At 35.6% G+C, this 22,620-nt stretch overlaps 1 protein-coding gene across 1 annotated transcript; it reads right to left on the bottom strand.

The window, feature by feature from the left end:
• Positions 1-1,829: 1,829 nt before the first annotated feature.
• Positions 1,830-22,532, bottom strand: XIAP (X-linked inhibitor of apoptosis). Its single transcript, XM_026848572.1, is given in 9 exon segments — positions 1,830-2,936; positions 4,343-4,463; positions 4,465-4,571; positions 5,909-5,942; positions 6,577-6,655; positions 8,558-8,657; positions 10,560-11,466; positions 20,672-20,796; positions 22,066-22,532. Coding segments are annotated over 7 exon segments (1,509 nt in total). The 5' UTR covers positions 11,434-11,466; positions 20,672-20,796; positions 22,066-22,532; the 3' UTR covers positions 1,830-2,742.
• Between the last annotated feature and the right edge of the window lie 88 nt (positions 22,533-22,620).

The raw sequence follows: 22,620 nt of genomic DNA, 5'->3' as shown, positions 1-22,620 counted from the left end.
GAAACCACTAAAAGAAAGTTACTGAATACTGATACTTATATTCCATAGTTCTTCATTCCAGGTAACTCATAAAAATCAGCTCCCAAGGCATCTTTGTTCTGCTACTAACCTCCTTTTCAAAGCACCTGTGCTTCTACTCTGTTTATTTGCATCCTTCATTTCTCTCCTTAAACACTCAGCCCAGTATCAGTGTCCATAGAATTTCTTCTCTGCTTCTTTAAGATACTGAAAATTAATTTGAAAAAACATCTTCCCAATTCAAGCTGTCAAAATTTGATGACTTTGCTAATTATTTTTTCACATTTAGTCTGAATAGAACTCCGATTATAGTTTTTTTTAAAACCCTAAACCTACAGAGCAGTTATTTTGTCGTCTTGCTTTTAAGGCTTTTAACCCTTTAACGTTCCCAAGTTATTAAAATTTGAATTGCTATTTATAGCTGTATCTTTTATACCATTCATCAGAAAGTTACCATACAGGACCCTTTAATAGTTAACAAGCTTTAAGATAATGAAACATTTTTCTATCTACTCGTATATTATTTGGACAATGTGTTTGTTCCCCATTTCAGTTCAGAAGGCACTATTGGTGACCTACTTCCAAGCTTTTCTTGGAGAGTTTACATACTACACTTAGATCAAAAATCATCTCCTTACTAGAATTGAGTTTTGCAAGTTCTAAGTAAAATTTGGTCAGTCTTTTTCCCAGACAGGGCTTTGTTGAGCTACATGCCAAGTTCTGGAGCCTGGAAGTTGGATTCAGCTCACCCAGATAGTCTCCCTCACATGACTTGGGTCAAGGTTAGGTAACAAGCCATCTGCTTGAGCAAGTCAGCATAACACGGTTTGCAACATTAACTAAACAAGCTATTTCAGGCAAGATACACCAGCTCATAGGCAAACACACCCCCCACACCCCCCCCTTAAATTTCCCTTGAAAAGTACAGAAAACACTCCCTGCAAATGAAATTGGGAGGTAGAAGAGAGCCTGTCAGAATTGCCAGTCCCTATCTCTCCTGAAAAATCCCCATATGCTTGAATTACCTGACACACTAAACTCTTCACAAAGGCACAAAAAGACAAAATAAAACCTTTCTGGGCTGAATTCTTTATATATTTCTAGTCATCAGGTATTCCTAAGAATGAAATCCTAAAGTATTATAAAAAATAGCAAAATTAACATTTTAATTGTACCATTAATGAGCTTTAATTTATACAAACAATAGATTTTATTTCCTCTCAAACTAAAACCACTGAGGTTAAATTAATAAGAGTTGAGTTACAACACAAAAAAAGCAACAGAAAGCAACCTTCTGTTATGATTTTTTTTTAATGTGAGAATCAAATAGGTTGATCCAAGAACAATTGGGTTGGACTTTATTTTAAATATTTGTAACATTACACCAGTATATAATTACAGTGCTTATTTAAAAAAATATAAAAAGTAGACATTAAATTTCTGTGTACTGGATTTAAAACTTCCATGATGTGAAAAACTATATTCTGTATATTCTAAATCTCTTAGTATTTAAGACTCAAAGATAAAAATATATACACAGAATATATTAGTAGCTCCACAAAATAAGGAAGTCACATAATTAGAGTGACCATAAACCAGGTGTAATTAAATACAAACCTCATACTTTTTAAACTGAAGAACTGAGCATCAGTCCAGCAAGAAATAGTTTAAGTATTTTAAGGTGACTCTCACTAGAAGAGTTCCAAACTTTTTACTTTAAATGCTGCAAACTGACAAGAACAAAAAGGAAAGATTTCTAGCATTACTGGTGAATTAAGAAGAAGAAAGCATTTTCATGGAGACAGTTTAAGCTTCTCTTATGAAAAAAAAGACAAATGAACAGAAACACTACAAAGTATTAGCAGATGAACAAGTTAGGATAATGCTAAATGTTAAAAAACACAAGAGAAAAAAAAAAATCAAACAACACCTTGTGTAGGGTAGGTTTGAATGAGACCACACCTTTCATGAAGGGCACAAAGTACATAAAAACTCCTTCATTTCTGTTGAGTTCTCCTTTAAGGAATGAAATTAATGTATATTTTATATACAGAGGTATTTTTGTGAAAAAAGGATGGCTAAAACCAGTTTACTGAAGCCAATTTATACATCTAAATCAGTAAAAAAAAAATAATCGAGACAGGAATTACAGATCAAAACAAACTCTACAAGGTATCAGTAGCAAACATAAGGTGAAATATTACAGCAGCAGGTTTACGCATATTCTCTGAATTATGTTACAACCAAAGTTACAGAAATAAGATAACATTTTCAATCTTACATAACATTTTTGAGCAGATAAATTCTCAGATATAATATACATGTATATAATAATTTTTTAAAAACACTTGTTATTTACAAATGTAATATAGGGCCAGACTCTTTATACAACTATATTTGCATATACTTCAGTGTAAGAGTCCTACCAAAGTGAAGCAAAGGAATGATTGAATAAATAAGGCTTTGCATTACTTAGGCTTTCCCAAATCAGGTCTATGAATTGATGTTACAGAATGTATATACTTGCCTTTCAATACTGACTTTTACAGACAAAAAAATTCACTTAAGGAAAATAATTTTAAAATGTATGTAGAGTTTGACAGCAGAAAAATCTAACTACTGCCATATGATTACATCCTGAAATTAAATGCATTTTTTACATTACATTACACATTTAAAGCAATAAAGCAGGAAACATTTGCATCCACAATGCTGTTTATTTCACTAATACATAAAAATTTCCTGCCTTTTCATAATACTTGTACGACACAGAGGGCATTCATTAAGTGCTTCAGCACATTCCTTACAGGCAACTAGGTGACCACAGGGAATGAGGACAACTGATATATCTTTAGCCATACAGATTTTACAAAGCTTTTCTTCCTGCAAGCGTCTTAACTTCTCTTCAGTACTGAGATCTAAGTAAAATAAACACATAAAAAGAAGTTAACATAGTGACATTGATTTTTTTTTTCTTTACACACAAGTACAATGTTTTCTTCATATGATTTAGAGGTCACACCTTTAAAAAGAAAAAAAAATAAATCACGAGATAGTAAACCAAGCTGCAGCATAAAATCCTCTTCCCACCCCCACCCCACATCTTATTACATATCCCAGGCCAATGAAAGAAGGGAATTCAGCTATCTATATCTGCAAGAGCTTGAAATATCTATAGAATTTAGGATATGCATATTTCAATCAGGAACCATTCTTTTCACAGACTTCCCATTGATAACTTTCCCAAAACTTGTACAGAAGGTGAAAGAAAGGCTCGTTGATACTGATTAAGTAATTTGGATTTCCCCCCCCCCCCCAGTGAAAAGAATGAGGATGTGATTTCCTTCCCTGCCTCCATTTTCAAAATGCCCATACTTCAAAAGCTTAAAAATTTGTAATGCAGAAAGAATCAATTTTGCATTGTACATGAGCTCTTTTTATTCCAGTTATACCCCATGTGAAAGTGCAAACTTCAAACACCTTCCTCTGCCACTTGGGGAAAAGCTCTGCACAGCCAGCCACAAAAATGATGTCCATCTTGATTGCAAGTTTTTTTCCCCATAATGTCCATTAAAAATCTTATTAAAAAGTGTGGGCTGGTAAGATCTCTGCCTATCATGCCAACCAGATAGTCTTTTTCCCTCCCTGTGAATTCGCTCATATGCTTGTCTTAAACTGCAAGTCTCCTGAGTTAGAGATCTTGGTTTGGGTCTATCTGCAGAGTGTGTCACACCAGCTTTCTGAGCGTAACTTGCATGTCCCAGGATAGCTGGAATGCACATAGTTGAAAATAAAAACCATCTAGAAGTACACTTTTTTCATACTGTCCAAGAAGGAAAGTGCTTCTATCCCATGCAAAATTTTATACTGAAAAATAAACAATCCCCTACTAAGATCTTTTTATTTTGAGCATACTGAGTATTTGATAGTATGTTGCTGTGTCTGTTTCATTTTGCCATCAGAGTCCCCACATTTAGTTATTCTTGTTTTTATTTTTAAATGACACTATCATAATAAATTTGGCTTTTTAGTTATTAGCATTCCTTTCCCAGAAGCACACTAGACTATTAATCCCTCAGAAGTGTATAATATTGAAATAATTCTACTTATTTTATAGATTATATTTACAAATGCTGCTATACTCAAATATTTTAACAGCCTCTTTGTTCAACTTTTTTTTTTATATGTCCAAAAAGAAATCTCTTGAATTTTAAATTACACTACTGTAACTTCACCTCAGGTAAGACTTAAATCAGAGAGTAGAATAAACACATAACAATAAGCTATATTTCACAGACTAAAAAGCTGATATGAAAGTACACACAGAGGTTTTGTAACTGAATAAGCTCATCTTGCCCAACTGGGATTTCAATTGATTCTTCTTCCCTTTTATTTTCTTTCTGAGCACTTAAGTCTGCTACCAGAGCCTCAACAGATGTGTGTGTGACTTTCTCCAGACATCTGCAATCTCTTTTCCATGGTGTTCCTAATCTCAGACCAACTGAAACCCATGTCTATGGCACTTTGTACCAAAGGATTCTGTAAGAGATCAACTAAAACAAGAAATTAAAAAAAACAAAACAACAATTAACAACGATTAATCTGATTATCAGACAGTATTCACTACAGTACTCTAAGACACCTTTGCAAATATCTAGCCAAAGCAACTGTGTTTCTGATTTGAGAATTTTGCTGGTTGTAAAAGCCACATCGTCAAAACACTCAAAACTGTAGTTTTGAGATGTCTTTCACCCTAGCTTTCCCAGCCTTCCTTCATCTACTTATAATACAGTAATCCTCCAAGATTTGCTATTCAAATCAACTACTTCATCTTCTTAAATAAAATGTCTTATATAATTAACATCAGAAATTCCATAAATGAATGTTAACTGAAAAAAATTCCAAAATTCCAAGGCAGAATAGATATGTATTTGGTAGCATTACATTACTTTTAATTCAGTTCAGGGAAGGGAAGGAAAAAAAAAAAAAAAAAAAAAAAAAAAAAAATTTGAATTTACAAACCCAAAACACAGCACCACCAGCAAGCAAGCAAGCCTATCCACAATAAGACACAACACTACTTTGGGAAACCATTTTTCAGTTTGCTAGACCTCCCCCTTCATCTTCTCAATGTAATTTTTTGAATAGATTTGTTAGCAGTGTGCCCTATTTCCAGTTCTTCTACTACATGTAAATGACTAATTTCTTCTTTACTTAAGAAGGCTGTTCAAAGAGCAAAACTTCTTAGCCTAATTTTCACTCTCATAAACGAGCAGCATGTGAGAGATTTTCTAAAATAGGTTTTGTGTAATCACTCCTATTAGCAACAGCTATCATTCCCTGGGATGAAGTTGCTTGACTGTCTTCCCACCACCCCTCGAACTGTCTTGTCTTTTTTATTGCTTGGTATTTGCAAAAAACATTGCAGGAATGTGTAATACTGGAACACACAACAAGCTATTTAAGCTTTCTCAGCTTCCTAGTCCTCGCCATTTAACAGACCAACTCTTCCTGCCTCATGAAAGGCAATGATTGTTTCATTTCAGTATTCTTTAACATTCATCCCACAGCACTACTAATTCAATACTTGAGGCACACTTAGTAGCTATAAAAAAATAAGACTGCATCCTATACGCATTTCTTTCATGGTTTACAACCTTTACTTTACAATATTTATCCAACCATGATTAAATTTCCCCTAAGAGAAATAAAATTCACTCTGCAGTTCTTTAGAAGCAATGGAAGAGTATCGTCCAACAATCTGCCTGTCATGCTTTACTTAAAAATGTAATAGGGTTATTTTTTAAATTAACCATTTCCTTCACTATACACACAAATACAGATATTCCAAAATAGGGGGAGTGTTTGGGATTTTTTTCTAAACAGATACCTTTAGGAAGTATTGTCCCTTCAGCAGCTTCTGTCTAAAAGTGAAATATAAACAGACAAAATTACAATTCTGGAGAAGGTGAAAAGAAACCTATACAGTTACAAGACAGAAAGTAGCTATTTGATCTCAGTTATTTAATTGATTAAGACTATTAAATCTGCTCTGAACAACTGAAAAGGGATCAATGTTTTGTTGTATCTTTCATATAATTATGTTTTCAATTTAACCCATATTTGCTATAATTGTATGTATTTGATTGTGAGTCTATGGAAGAATTGTAAAACATCAGTTTTACTTTTTAGTAACTGCATACAAGTTTAACAATGCTCTACCAACAAGAAAAGAAAAATTATCTGAAATTATTAATCATAAGCTTTAGGTTCCCAGGCTATAAAACAAATAGTACTTGTTCAGTACCAAATATACAACATATAAAAGGGACCCTATCTGTGATCCATAACCCAGCTAAGGAGAACTGTGAGCTCTATAAAACCATGAATGACAGAACCATAACATACTCTGATGTCTTTCACTTTCTGCCGATGAAAGAAGCAGCAGGAGGATAAATAATAAGCAGATAATTAGAAGAGTAACTTCATATGAAAGTTACATTAAGATTGTTTTCTATTTTAACAAAATGGTATTTGATTAATAAGCAAGACACTTACTGTTGAGTCCCTACATCCGTCTCTTAAATGAACATTATTTATAAATTCTATCCCTTTTTCCTTTTTCACAAACATGCACCTATAAATGAAAATATTTAGTTATAATAGAACTGCATAAGCAGCAAACAAAAATTGACTACATAACTTTGAAAAGCTTCAATACATTTCCTACATTATACAGAATGATTGCTTTTGAAATGTCTAAATGTTTAGACAACATCAGTAATGTCACTTGAATGTTTCTAGAAACATCTTAATCACTTCAGCAGTACTTATCTTTCTAATATTTTTGGTGAAATGGAAAGCTAAAGAGTTGTGTGCCATGACAGCTGATGCCACAGGTTTATAACAGCAAAGACACCAATGAAAAACAAATGTTAAAATGTTGGTTCTTTTAGTCTTTTGCAATCAAATAAAAGCAGTCACTGGTCAGACAGGTGTCTTAAATGCTTTTCTTCCTATTATTTTCCAACCAGTCCAAGTCACTGGGCAGAGCTCTTCCCCACCAGAAGATTTAAGGAGTGCCATAACTCCTCGACAATGGTTCTCTAGCTTCAGCAGTTCTTCACCTTCAGCAGTTCATGGATGCAGAAAGCCTTCTGCAAGACTGACACACTGCTGCTGAAGTTGATGTGCAAACAAAAACTCCATGTAAGACAGTTAATGATCTGAGAGGAACTAATAAAATCTGACATAATTTAAGCAATCTAAACCAAAATCAAACCTATACAAGGAGTGAACCTTAGAAAGAAAATGCATCTTAACCAATCACTGCACCAAGGCAAAAATTTGGAATGGCATCTCTTTCAAGTGGCAGAGACTAATAACTGAAAGCTGCCAGCCACTACTAAAAAAAAAGGATCACCTAATGCATAAATACTAACTTCCAGCTTCTAGAGAGCCTTTCACCACAGGGACAAATTTGGCAGCTAATGCATATGATACTTGTATAACGTTGATAAAATCAATGTAACTAAGTCTTTGTACTTGGACAGCTTTCACCCACCTGTAAGAAACACTAAGTCATATACCATTCCTCCTCCTTTCCTCATAGCAGATCTTAGACAAAATTAGCAGTTTGTCTAAAAAATACTTCTGGGTCTGGAATCCTCAATTCTTTAAAATTATGCAGACGTATGTTTTTAATTCAATATCACTATTAACTTTTTTAGGTTTGTTTGCACCCTGACGGGGAAGTTTAATTATTTTGTATCCTAACATAAGTTACAAACTCTGGCATGTATGAAACTATTAAAATTACCATTAGAATGTAGCACTTGGATAATGAGGGGGAAAAAAAAAAAATATCAGATAAGTATTCACAAAACTTTATGATTCTGCTAGCAGAGACATCAGTTAAGTCCAGACAGAAATCTTCTCTTCCCTTTAGTAATTCCTACAAACAAGCTGACATACAAATGATGCTGACTTAGAAGTAAAGTTATTCAGAAGGTACAGTTTCAGGGTAACTATTCAGACTGATCACCTTTAGTAAGTTACTTCTGCCCTCAACTTCTTGAGGTTTACTTCTCTTTCCCAACCACTTTAGAAGAACTCTCTCCTACCTCTCAAAGATGACATGAGGTTAATGTCCTCTTTTGAGGCCTCCAATACAACATTAAAGCCTACGTTGATGATTACACATATAACGGAAGGACTACAGAAGGCAGAACAGATGGAACAAGAAAAATAAGGACCCCATGCAAAATATTCCTTAAATCTTTTCTACTTATTGAAAAGGAAAAATATAAACCATGGAAGATAACCGATATTCCTTTGTTGCCTAAGTGACAAAAATGAAGTAAGAAGAAGTGAAGGAGAGCAACTAAAAAAAAAAAATCAGTTATTTTCATAAATCTAAACAACATTAAGCCATAGTTAACTTTCTGCAACCTTTATTAGTATGCTCTGTCATTAAAACATAACATATTGCAAATAAGACTCAGACATGCAACAAGAAAACAGTAATAAACTACCTTACCCAGGAAACCATTTGGCATGCTGATCCCATGGGTTTTCATTTTCCTTCCATTCTTGCAATCCTCCACCACAGTGGAAACACACAACATGATCACCATTACCTGAGGAAATGCACAAGAATAAAGTTATATACTTATAGTAGGCATAAGTTCTCGACTAAAATGTTACATTATTAAGTATTTGATTAGCAACTGTAACTAAAAATAATTCCATTTGCAAGGAGGACATAATATACATGATTTGAAGCATGTTCAGGAGGGACTTGAGCTTAAAAAAAATACAAAGTAAGAGGTATATGAAATATTCTGAATTTTATTTTAGCAAGTAATTATGCAGATAAAAAACAAAAGCTAAAAATAATCTGTTATCAAGTAGGTCAATTAACTGGCAAACAAGCCATGAAGTAGTCTACCACAAAGAATTAAGGATGTATATGTGCCTTTTTGGTCCTCCACCATTAAGATTTACAGGCTCTACAGAGCAGTAGCATAACGGACTGAGATGTTAGGAGAAATTGCATTCTCTCTCTTCTAGCACCATGCCTACTGTAATCAAAGACTGCACCAGAAACAGAAATATTGTGTTTACTGAAATGAGAGGGGGTATGGACAGATTTTTTCCTACTGACCTAAATCATTCTAAGGCCACACTAACCAATTTTCATAAGCAGCCATCAGGTCTGATAAGCTGGTGCCCATGTAGTGCCCCTCCACAATACAGATTTCACTTGGCTGTGACAAGGTACTTTTAGGAATTCAAGAAGAAATCAACAAAAACAGTTCTACTGGATACAAATATTGCATGTATATCACCCATACAAGAACATATCAAAGGTTTTATTTATGGCCACAAGTAAAACAAATGGAACTAGATTAAAAAGTTCTGAGAGCTACTAAGAGAGAAGCCAATTAAGATGAGAGCAAGAAATTAACCCAGATAATCCCCTTTTCTTCGTGACCTAGTGTCCTGGTTCAGCTAGGATAGGGTTAAGTTTCCCCAGCAGAGAGGGGGGAGGGATCTCCAGCCGGGTTATTCATACCATGCTGACTTCAGGTCCTGGTGCAGCAGCGCGGGAACTTTTTCATTTGTGGCTTTGGTGATGGGAAGCATGCGAGCGAGCTGTCTGTAACCACTGCGGTATTTCTCTGTATATCATTTGTCTTGCTTACTGTTATTGCTGTTTATTGTTGTTATCATTGCTACTGTTGTTGTTCAGATTGTTTATTACACTGTTGTATTAAATTTCTTATTTTAACCCGGGTTTGTACCCTACTTGTGTCCGAGGGTGGGGGAGGGACAATGGCAACGTGGACCTATCACACCTAGTAAGAGCAACATTTTGCACTCATACAGCATCTCTCAGTGAAGAATTTCAAAGATGAAACATGCTTTAACAGCACTGTGCAATTCAATCTAATTGAGAAACCAATGCACAAATACGTTGGAAGCTTATCCATGTCAAATACTTCATGTCTAAAAGTTAAAGCTCTTCCAATAGAGTCACTGTCTTCATAAAGCTTTTACAGTAGTAGTAATGGTATTTGCTAGTTTTGGGTGTCCCAATGCTATAATGCAAACGTGTTAACTAAATAAAATGGCAATGCATGGATTGTCTTATTCATAGGCTTCTGTACGGGCCCCAAGCCCACTAGCTAGACCTAAGGTAGATAGCTGGAGGACAGCACTTCATTAAAAAAAAAAATAAATTAACTTCAGTAATTGTCATTGTGAAAGATATATTATAAGGGTTTTAGCAGACAAGGAAAACACACTTTTATGTTTTACTGTTAAAAATGAATTTATGACCAAGTTTATACTTAGATATTAAAAATATGTGATATCATGTTTATCATTTTACACAAGAACTATGAAAAGTAGTTTATGGAATAAATAAATTCTGACAAACCATTCCATATTAGAATAAAAACCCACCTTTTTTTCATTAAAAGACACTCATAAAATTTCTCTGTAAGAGACAGGAGGCATTTTAAGGTCTGCCTTACCTATGCTATAGAACCCAGCTTCAGCAAGTTGCTCCTTGTCAACAGGATATATCCAAGTTAAAAATGTTTGTAAACGTGTTCCATATTTTGCCATAGATGGATTCCGTGGATGCTGTGCATTGTTCAGACCACTTCTCCCAAACTCAGCAGAAATAGATTCACTTGGAACATTTCCAATGTCCCAGCCCAGGACGAAAAAGCATTTGGGAAAATGCCTCTTGTGTTCTGACCAAGCTCTGTCACTGGGTTCCCAGTTTTTCAATTTCCCATCACAACAAAAACATGCCACTTGATCACCAACACCTGTATAATAGAATCCAGCATTAGCTAATTCCTGTGGTGTCAACTGGTCATTGAGGGGCCAGTTATAAAAAGACTTTAATCTCATCTCTTCGCTGCACATAGCAGGGTTTTTCGGATACAGATTATCTGACATATCCACAACCTGCCCAGTTCTCAAAAGGTAATCTGCCTCCACATCAGATGGGTCATCCAGAGCACACGGGAGGGCTGAATTGCTGGAACCATTTTCAGTTCTATGCTGGTAGTTCTGGGCAAGAGGATGTATGTTATTTTCCAGAAAAGTAGATTCAATAACAAATTTGCAATTTGGGGAAAGGTTTTTGTGTCTCTCAACTGCAGAATCCCCAGGTGCCCATCCTTCAATAGTTGTACGACAACTGAAGCACTTGACTTTGTCGCCTTCTCCAGTATAAACAAAGCCAGCTCGTGCTAGTGCTAAGGCTGAAACCGGGCAACCAAGTGGAAATTCAACGAAAGTTCCCAGTCGGTAGCATTCCTGTGCCCATTCCTGGCCATGGTCAGTGTCCGGAGTGGCACAAGCTTCCGAGCTATCTGGGACTTTACACGTCATCTCTTCATAAGTAGGGCTCTCCTTTCAGATTTCCTAAACAAAGAATAAATGTTTTAATTTCACAGACAGAAGAATAGATCATACCCATATGCAAGCCTAGAAACAGGCTGTATTAAACTACCCATCCTTTATGTATTAAAATAATGTCTCGTCCTCTTCCTTTCCATTTCACCCTTACTTGCCTCTTGCCTCCCCTGCCATGCAGAGGCAAACACCATAACAAAATAAAAAACCCCCCAAAACTGTAAAGAAAGGCAAGAAGCTCACAAAGTTTTTACAGGTCAATAAAAATTTACCTGGAAAACACACAGATTTGTACTTTTATAGCTTTAAAGCATGGTCTACTTCTTAAAAAAAAACAAGTAAGCATTGCAAGATTGAAATGAATAAAATATTTAACAAAAGCTCTAGCAAAACCCTGCCAAAAAACTTCTGAACCTGAAATGAGAAGTTACTGAATTTAAAATACTGATCTATTCCAGACCACATTTGCAAGATTTTACAGCACAGTTCCAAAACACAACTATCTTTATTTCTCCCTATATGAAGGCCATTGCGGTGGGCGGAGGAAGCAAGCAGCCGATTCAATGTGAATGATAGAGCGAGCTTCCACCTTATGGAAAGAAATCACACCTTATATAAGCAGTCTACAATACACTACTTGCAACTCTAATGGATACATTCAAGAAACTACATTATAATGTCTCAGCCATTGGGTACATTCAAAAGATCACATTAAAATACACCAGCCCCTTGTGGCATTTCTGGTATGCATAAACATCTTTCTTGCTGTAAACCTGCTTCTCTCCCAGGGCTGCTTCTCTTCACCCCCCAAGGTCGTAGTGCGCCCCAACTTATCTCTGTGTTCTCACAACTGTCCTCACTAGCACAACTGAGCCCTGGATCTCCATCCTTGTTCACATAACTGTACACTGGGTTCTTTGCTTTGTTTACCTCAGGTGGCTGGGACTGACTTCTGCAGGGAGCTATGGCCGACCAGCTCCTGCAGGGAGCCATGGCCTTGCTCTCTGCAAGCCGTTCTCCAACAGGCCATGACCACCATGCCATGCCTATTACAGATGGGCATCAATTGGTATCAAAAAGATCAAAAAGAAAAAAGCCTTTGGATTTATGTTATGAAGGCATACATCATAGTTTTCTTTTTGGCAAAATATCTCACAAAATAAACTATCAGATGTTTCACTGGGGCATTTTACCAAAGTGCTGTGCTTTGCTTTTAAGGTCAGCATCTCGGACTACCCAGCACCCGCATTCATGCCCAGTACACTGCTTCCACTTTCCCATGCCCTGCCTACACTCTCTATCAAAAGTTCCTGCGCCTCTACCAACACCTCACCTTTCCTCCCTTCTTTCCCTGAAGGAACCTCATCCTCCCTACCACCTGTCCCACATTCCTATTCCTGCCTACACTTTTCCAGTACCGACTGCTAGTCCTGCCCTGCACCCTTCTGCACTAGAAGGCTGCTAAGAGCACACAAACAAGCCCCTTCTGTCATGAGGATGAAAACAAGCTACTTGGTTCCTGCAGGTACTGTGCAAGAACCACAAACTGACACAGTCATCACCTTCAGCCCAAGATGGATGAAGTCAGAGCAGAGAAAAAATTCATCTCTGTCCTCACAAGTGCAGTGATATTGACTTAAAAAGTCGTGGGTAAAACACAGGCTACTGATGATACACATCTCAAACTTACTCCTTTATTGTTGAACTATTATGAGACTGCCCAAATGGACTTGTTAATACAAAGCAATAATAATTCAGCAATTATCAGAAAGAAATGCATATAAGGAAGAACAGACTATGTATTTATTTGAACTGTCTTTTTCCATCTTCTATATGGATACTGCAACATATCCTCACCTTTATAAGGTAAACCATCAGGCAAAAATCTAGCTTCCTCAATATGCTCCTTCCTCAACACCTGCATTAATATTGATTATACTTTCTGTAAGGTCAATAGAAATGTTATAATTGTCATAATTGCTTATATAATACCAGATTTAGCTTCTACAGGAAGGACAAAACCCTTCTTAAAGTTCAGAAGGGGGAGGGGAAAATTAAAATTACTATATGTTGCAGGATCGCTCCATCCTTTGCCAAGATGACAAAGATAATTAACCTATAAGCAGGCTGAGAAAACATGACATTAGACAGGCAGCATGCTTGCTTCACATAATCATGGATACAAAACTACTTCTGTGCACCAACTTTAATTCCTTCTGGAAGTCAGTTCATGACTAATGCAATGACACTAGAAATTATACTGTGGTCTTCTGTTTTAGCTTAGCAAATTCAAAAATAGCTTCTGAATAAATTACATTGACTGACCTACAAATCTAACCTATATGCTTGCTTTGACTTTGAAGGGAAAAAAAAATAAAATCAGTAATTACAGGTAGTAATATGAAAGCTGTCACAATACATGTATTTAATATACATATGTATATTGAAAACAATCAGGTTTTATTACAAGAGTTTAAAAGTTCATGTTTATTTCCTTTTAAAATCTTATTTTAAATCCTCTAGGACTGTTTCTGTAAAGATCTCAAGTGACCTCATAGATCAATCACCATTACTACCACACTGCACTCATACAATAGTTTGTATTTGAGTTTGTATACTCAAATACCATTAGGTGCATACTAATTTTTTTACCCACATGCCTAAAAGACTTTTTACAAGGCAAACAAAAGCCTACCACATATCCTTCGTTGATTCATTTTCAAAATGACCGTTGAAAAAATAAAATTGCAAACGCTTTCAATGTATGAATAGCAGTACATCTTTAATATTTTACTTATATAGAAATGAGTTCTGAAACAGTGAAAAACCAACTCATACCATCTAAATTTTTACATATTAGCTTTTCTGGTTTATATTTACTTTAAAATCAGAATAGAGCCCTCACATCCCTCTGATCTGCTGCAAATAACTGCAGCAAATCAAAAGAATCTACTCAGCCATTCTATGTAATTTGCCCTGCCTGTCCTTAGTGAAATCAGGGGTAAAGGCAGACCAAGGTTCAAGCCTGACAGTTCTCAAGAATTTACTGGAGACAAAGATCACTCTTGGTTTGTGCTTTTTTGTTCCCTATGCCATATGGGGTGACCACATATTACAGTGACAACTACATGAAGTTAAAAAACAGTTAAGAGACAGAATTAATTATGCCCCCACTTCTTGTAAACCACCTACATGTTCCATCTTAACCACCACTTCACTGCTTCATTATCAGAGCTCACCTTAAAGTCTGTCATTCTTACAAAGAAGTCTGATACAGCAGTATCATATACACAGAGAATAAATAACTTTAATATATATCAGATGCATATATATAAAGCTTAATTATAACATGAAGTCATTTTTCATAAGCTAAAGAAGATATTCTACCAAAGAAATTTGAACAAATATTGTATCTTAAGTAAGGCCCAGCTTCTCCAGTGCCCTCTGACAGAGATAATCTTCAAATCATACTCACGCTGCAAATTTGTCTGGACTCTTCACTAAAACTCTCCACCTCCAACATCAGAAAGTTTAAGAAAGCTCATAATTTTTTTTTTTTTTTAAATAAGCTGAACATTCTGACAAACATCTACTTTTCGATAATTTCATTCCAAAACCCCACTTCTTTAAAGCAGGCTTCATTTTCAGAGTGCCTGTAAACATATACTGTTTAATTGTGTATTTTCTCATCTTTTCCCAGACTAACTTCTCACCTTTAAAAATACTGGCTGCAGAACTCAAAATACCATGTAGGTGGTACGTCTCATATACAACAGACTTTCCTAACGGAAATAACAGCATGTGTTTTAACCTATTACTTAAATTAGTTTGTTACTAGTTTTACTCCAGTTATTCTGTTGATCCTCTTGGTGTTTCCTGGAAAGACGTGTGTATGTTTTAATGACACTAAGGAACTGAGAAGGAAACACTTGAGCAAAGACACAAAGAAGGAATTAAGAGGATCAACGACTAAACTGAAATACTAGAAATCAGGATGGAGATGATATTCAATTAACTGTAATGTTATTTTCCAGTTTGATTGGTTACTTTTAATTAACTGTGAATGCTAGGCAAAAAAGGACTAACAGAACTACCTAATATTCGGTATCTGTACCACCCTCAGCTGAAATGGAAATCACAGGGTAATGCCTTTCAGTCAGATACAACAGCGGTATCTGAAGCAGGAAAAAAAAATAAAAATCTCTATGCACTGTACTGGAAGTTCTAACAATTGAGGGAAAACATAATTGGAAATAAGCATTAGTATAAAACTAAAAAAAACCCCAAACCTATACATAATGCATCCATCACTTGGAACATCGAGATCAGTGGCTTTACTTTTTCAAATAGTTTTTTCTACAGTGCTATGAATCCTTCAATACTCCTTTTGCTAAGACAGTGAATAAAAAAAAATTACGTCCTCAACACGATGGCAATCAAAATATCTGCCACATTTGGTTTCTCTATCTAGCAATCTATCTTGATTCTCACAATGAAAACAGCATGAAAAGCACAGACCAAAAGAGCAGTAAGTACTGACAGAAGGTCCAATCACCACAGATCAATTCTTTAATAGGAAGCAACTGTTTCAAATTATATCAACCACATTATTTAACCTTGATCTTTTGCAGCAGAAAGATCCAACCATCATTCTAGAAGTCTCTCAAAAACACGTATAAATACCACAGTGACAGAAGCAGGACAAATCCCTTGCAGGTACCTGCTACCTTTAACAATGATCCATCCACATTTTGAAGCCTTTTCCTTACGACAGACCCTCCAAATACGGCTAGTTTACACTTCAGTATAATTTTATCTAAGAGAAGACGACATGAACATATTTACCAAGCACTGAGTCAAACTCTCCTCCTGTGTAACTACTGCTTTAAATACAACATTAGCACTACTTTAAATGCAGCATCAAGTTTAATTATTTCTATTTCAAACAACTGTCAAAAGCAACTGTTCAACGTGTAAAATTAAGACTAGCTTACAAATAGTATTTCTACACAGGTTTTCTAACAGTTGCCTTACTCCAGATAACTGGAGTAATAATTTAAACCAGCACCTTGCACCATATCAGCATTTGGACAAACATTAACTGCAGAGGAAAAATAACTGAAGATAGATTTTTGAATGGTTTATGGCAAAGAAACACATATTCATAAAAAGCAACCAACTGAAGATGTGTACACAAGACTTTACAATACATACCAGCAGCAAACCCAAGTTCAGAGAATATACTTTGTGTATATGGAAATGAAGCCCTTCTGAACAGATTATCACATATGAATTAGAAGGTCCAGAAGTGTTAAAAGTTCATCTTTACTTACAAACCCCAGGACATTGTTTAAACTATTACTGAAGCATTAAATACCTTATACATGCAGTGAGTAAACAAAGCCTGGTTTAGCCTGAAAGACTTCCAGAAGCTCAGCCAAATTTAATCCTGCTTCTAAACATCCGAAGGTATTTCTCACAAGACACTGCCCACTTTCAGGCTAAAGTACCAATTTATATAGTCTTATTTATATTTATATAATTTATATACTGTTTCAGAAGAAAAAATAAAGACAAGAATTTATAAAAAAATTGTTAACTTACTCAAAATGCAAAATTGTACACTGGTTTCACAAGACAAACATGTTCAGTTCAGCTTTAAAAATATTAACAGGTATGATTTTAGGCAAAAATACATCATCGCATTACCTAGATCTGAACTTCAAAGGAAAAGTACAGGTACTGCGCTTCTCTTTCAAGTATATTTTATTAGGCATGACTATTTCCATCGTTAATTTTAAAACAGACTGGCATTATAAGGAGTTATTTTTAATTCTTCCACATGACAAGAAATGGCAGTAACCTACTTGCACAGCCTTGTGTTCCTGACCAAAGGGTACATAAACATGGAGCTTCTACTACTTGACATGCTGACTATGAGACTAGTGTTAGTGTTTATTGTTGACTGAATTTTGAAATGTGAGAGTAGTGCACCAAGTAAATATCAAACAGAACATACTGTACCAGCTGACACCCAGATTATGCATGTGTCACTTCAATTAATTTCACTTTGTGCCTGCTCAGCTGCAATTAGATCAAGGAAGGTGCATGCTGCTAACTAGAAACATTAAAACCACAAGAAACATACAATTTATTTGAAGTGCTTACAAATCTTAGTATTTATATCTAATTATCAATAGCCATTTAAAAAAAACCAAACCTCCTTGTTGTTTGTTTTTTTTTTTTTTACTTTCTTTTATAAAGAGGGTATGTATCTATACGCTTTTTGATTCAGAGCCAAAGCTTACATAAATCCATCAGCTCAGCTTCATTTGTCTGCTTTTCAAACAGGTCCTACTTAGCTACCCATCAGGGTTTATCATCATAGGAAGTCAGTCAGCTCAAGGTTATAGTAGGCTATTAAATCCTCCTAATTCTTGACTCTAGTCACACTTTTACAGTCTATCCATTTTAGAAATAAACATAACCAGGCCAATAGAAACATACCATTTTAAGAATTATTTTCATATTGTATTTTTCTTCATGAAGAAGTTATATGGGTATGGAATAGAGCAATAAACAAGAAGAATGGATTCATGACAGTGCTCTCAGTAGATAAAAGTGGGACAAATTTTCATCTGCCAAGGGCAGAGAAAAAAAGAATGTTTTTTTGGTGAACTTGCAAGACAAATGTCTTTGAAAGGACTTTAGCTCTATCTATGAGAAGAGTAAATACCAGCTGCTATAGAAAAAAATGGCATGTTGTAGCCTAAGTAAATGGTCCTACAGAGATGTCAAAAGTCAAACATAAGACATAATCAATTAGAGCCAGTAATAAATGTATAGATCAGTGTTATCCGAAGTACCCAAGGAAGAAAAAGGACTAAAGGTCTGGAGAAAACCTTTTTATATCTACCACACCTTGCTAAGTGTTTAGTACAAAGCACAGTGTGAAAGAGATGTTGGCATTTTTAATTTGGACACAGGAACGCCTTTCTAAAGCAACGGTTTATTTCTGACAGCTGCTGCCACTGAAATGAATTGCCTACAGATGACAGTACCTAAAAATAAGGGGGAGACAAACCAACCCCCCAAAACCCACCAAAAAAACCACCAAACTGACACAGGAAAAAAAATCCTACCAAACCTCAAGCATACTGAGAAAAAAATGGAAAGATAAAAGGTAAAAGCAGAGATCAGGAGAGCCAACACCAAGATCACAAGACTTCAAATAACCCCCCACCAAAGCAAACCAAACCAATAAAAAAGGAAGGAGCAAACTTTGACAGTCTCAAGTTTCTCTGGCAGTTTCAGTAAGATGAATGTTTTATTCATGGCATAAGCAGGAATACAATGAAATATTTTTCATTAAAGGCGCTATACTTGTGTAAATCGTACAGAAATACGTGTATGGTTTAGCTATCAATTTTTAATTACAAGGTTGCTTGAATTGTGCCATTTAATCTTATTGAGATTCTGTAAGCATTTTTTCAGGCAAATTGTAGGGAAAGAGTAATTTTTTACGTTTCTGACTTTCCTCCCCTCGCACTTCTGAAAAATCAGACTATTATTTTTTCCATCCTGTTTCCACATTCCATACCAATATCTTCATTTGCTTAATTGTTCTCTTCCCCTTCTTATAAAAGGTTTCTTACACAACTCACTGTTGTTCATTTCCAAATCAGTACTACAACTACCATATATGTGAGGGGGAATAAATTTTTCAGAAGATCCATTTTTATATTACACACTTACATTTTAGACATACAATTCAAGCAGCATAAAAATCTACTTTCTATATTATTTTAATGTTTTAACTTTAGAACATTAAATTCATTAACTGCTGTATTATTAACAGGAATTTGATTTAGTTTCAAGTTCTTCCTCAAGAAGTTGAGACTAAACTTCCAGAACTTTTCCTTTTAATAGAAAACAGCTTGGAAGTTATATTTAGTACGATTTGAAGTGTACTTCCATCCATGAAAGTCTAGCAATACGTTTTGGGGGCTATGCAGTTCCTACCCCTGTAAAAGTAAAAATGGCAAGCTACTTTTGTCAACTATGAAGCAGATGAGTTAATAAATAAATAAATTAAAAGTTTAAATCTGTGTTTATAAAGTGTACCACTACAGAAATGTAACCCCTAAAATCTGAGTTACTGCTCTTTTGGTTAAGAAGCAAAAAATTACCTGGTCAGTGGAAATGTATGAAGTAGAATAGCCAATAGTAAAAAATGCCTAGCAAAACCTGCAGTGTCCTTGGATGTATCTCCTTTCCTGAGTACAAGCTGTGCTCCAGCTTTTAGTGCTACATCCTTTTACAATATAATTGAAGACAAAGATGGGAAAAGAAAGTGTCTTTTATTAAGCAAACATAATGATACAAAGCTTCAGCTAGAGCAACATGATTAATGCCACAGCAAAGCTGCTGACTCAGTTTTGGATTCTAAAGAAAAGTTGTAAAACCACACAAATACAGAGAGCCAATCATTTTCTGCCTTGCCCACTGACGAGGGTGTTCAGTCCCACCTAGTTAATACCCAGTGGCACTGGTCAGAAGTTTATTATCACATTCATTTAACTGCAGCCCGATGCAGAAGCAGCATTGTAATATTTTCTGGTATCACTAGCATGAATGTTTTGCCATCAAACAGTGAGGTGAATTTGTATATATATTTTAATACCCACACATATGTAGATAAGCACACACAACACTCATCGTCTTGTAAACTTAGAAATTGCTCTTGAATTACCATCTATATTTTAATCTTAAATTTGTCAGGAAATTGGGATGACTTCGGGATTAATTCTAGTTATAATACTGTATCAAAAGCGAAATACGAAAGTTGCACCTGTTGAAAACATTTTGCTTGCCTTTCTATTTAATGAGAAACTCTCTGAAACATAGAAGGGGAAGGACAACAAACTGCAAGGTATGCGCAGCTTCATTTTACATTTTATGCAATAGGAGTGACATTCAGTTCAAGCTTTGCAGCATGCCTTGTTCAGTCTTAACATACTTTCAACCTTCACACACAGCTATTTTTTTTCATGTTCAAAAATCTTGCTATTTCTGGAGCCTGACTTTCAGTCATCCTATTCAGAGTATTTTGGATTAGAACTCACAAGACACACCACATACTATGGAAAATAAAAAGCAGTAAAGGACTGTACACTGTTAAGTCCTGAAATAAAAAAATGTAAAGGATACTTACAATAGTTTTTCCCTAAGAAATTCATATCCAATCAGACCAAGTTTTGTAACAAATTAATCAGAGGAGATACTGGTTTCATCTCTATTTTCCACCAATCTTTAGAACAAATTCCGATATTTACATTCCTGTTGGTAGAAAAAACAAAGGTTAAACGTTTTCCTTTTTCACATAACCTTCAGCATGGTTTACGAATGCACAACTCCAAAACTATGATTAAAAAACCCCAACATATAAAAATTCTATTCCTTGGCCAAGAAATCCAAATGAAAATATAATCAAAAGTTGAAAGAGTCTGATATCAGTGAATGTCTGAAATTTAGATGTTTTACTAAAACTATCATGGGGATCCAAGATTGGGGAGACTCCAGAAGATCCAAAGAGGGTAAAATATAATCCTGGAATTAAAAATTAGAGGGCAGCAAAAAGGAGAAAGCAGACAGAATAAGATTCAGTGGTCGTCTTCCCTCTCCTAGGAAATTCTGCATCTGACTGTAAACTGGATTTTCTGAAACGCTTCAGCTCCCTGCAGGTGCCTCACCCCCCTGGGAGGATAGCAACAGACACAGAAGCACTATCACAGGTATACAGAGGCCTGAAATGTAATCCATACTTCAAAAACCAAGATATGAACACACATTTCCTTACTGTTCTGATAACAAATGCAAGTCTGCCTCATATCAGTGGGAGCAGTCAAAAAAACCCCACAACCAAACAACCCTCAAGAGAATTCTTTCACTTTTGCTGCTGGTTACAAAGGGCAAGGTCAGAGGAGGTACAGAACAATCATTAACTTGTTCCTTCGCCCTTCTTGGCCAGTGCTGTAGGTGCCAAATTTTCTACAGAAAAATATAGTTGGGTGTTCTTTAAAGGCCCTCAAAGAAAACTATAAAACAACTGAGTAAATAGCAAAATGAAGCACTAAAGAAAATGAAAAATATCCAAATAAAAGCTTAATCAACAAATCCATCAAATGAAAATTTGCCTTCTTAGAATACTTAATTTTTTGTCTTCTCTGTTATGTGGTGATTTCATAAGTGATGAGTACACTAAGTACATACATACACATAAGTGGTGAGTACAATAAGTTAATGTACATAATGCTACTTCTGGTTATTAGATTTAAAAGAGGTATGACAAAAAAGATATTTTTTTGCTTCCCCCCACTTGGTTGCTTTCCCTTCCAAATTGGTCTACCATAAGATCTTGTAGCTTCTAATTATTTAAGAAACAAAAATCTTCCCACTCAGCTATATGAAGTACTAAAATCGCAATGTAAGATTGTAGCAATAAAGGGATAATGAAAGAAGTTCGGGAAAAATACCTAAAAGCAGTTACAAGAACTTATAATTTTTAGCAGATGCAGATTAATAACAGTTAAAACTGTCAGAAGTTACCAAGAATAAAAATAGTTCTTGCACCCATTTACAGGGCTTCTATCCGGAAGACAGGAGCATCAGAGACAGTAGTGCAGAAGCAGAAATACACTGTTAAATATATCAGCGTTAACACATAGCCACCGTGCAAAAGAGAACTGCTTGAACTGGTTTGAATTACAGCTGAAAAAAATGTGAGTGAACTTTTTCCTGCAGAATTCTTAGTAAATACTGAATTCTTCCAGTAGAAAACGTAAACAAACCGGGATTTTTTAATAACAAGAAGCAGAATGGTCATTCTAGAAGGTGACGGGTTTATTAAAAAAAAAAAGAAAAACAGTGGGCAAGAGGACACAATACTCAAAAGACGTCAGAAGAACCAAAGGCGGCCCCAAAAACGCATACTAGCATGTCAATTTTTTCCTTATACAAGGAGAACAGAACAGTAAACGTTCTATTCAGAGAAAAGTCGGCTGGGGACCTTCCAGGCGGCAGCCGGGGCGCGGCCTCCGCCAGGTGGTGGTTGCCCGGCCCTGCCCTGGGCTCGACAGACCCGAGTCCCAGCGGGCCGTTGTT

This window comes from Athene cunicularia, assembly GCF_003259725.1.
Source record: "Athene cunicularia isolate RWA chromosome 4 unlocalized genomic scaffold, athCun1 chr4_part3, whole genome shotgun sequence".
Taxonomy (NCBI): domain Eukaryota; kingdom Metazoa; phylum Chordata; class Aves; order Strigiformes; family Strigidae; genus Athene; species Athene cunicularia.
Note: the sequence above shows the minus strand (reverse complement) of the source record. Positions and strands in the feature narration are given on the sequence as shown.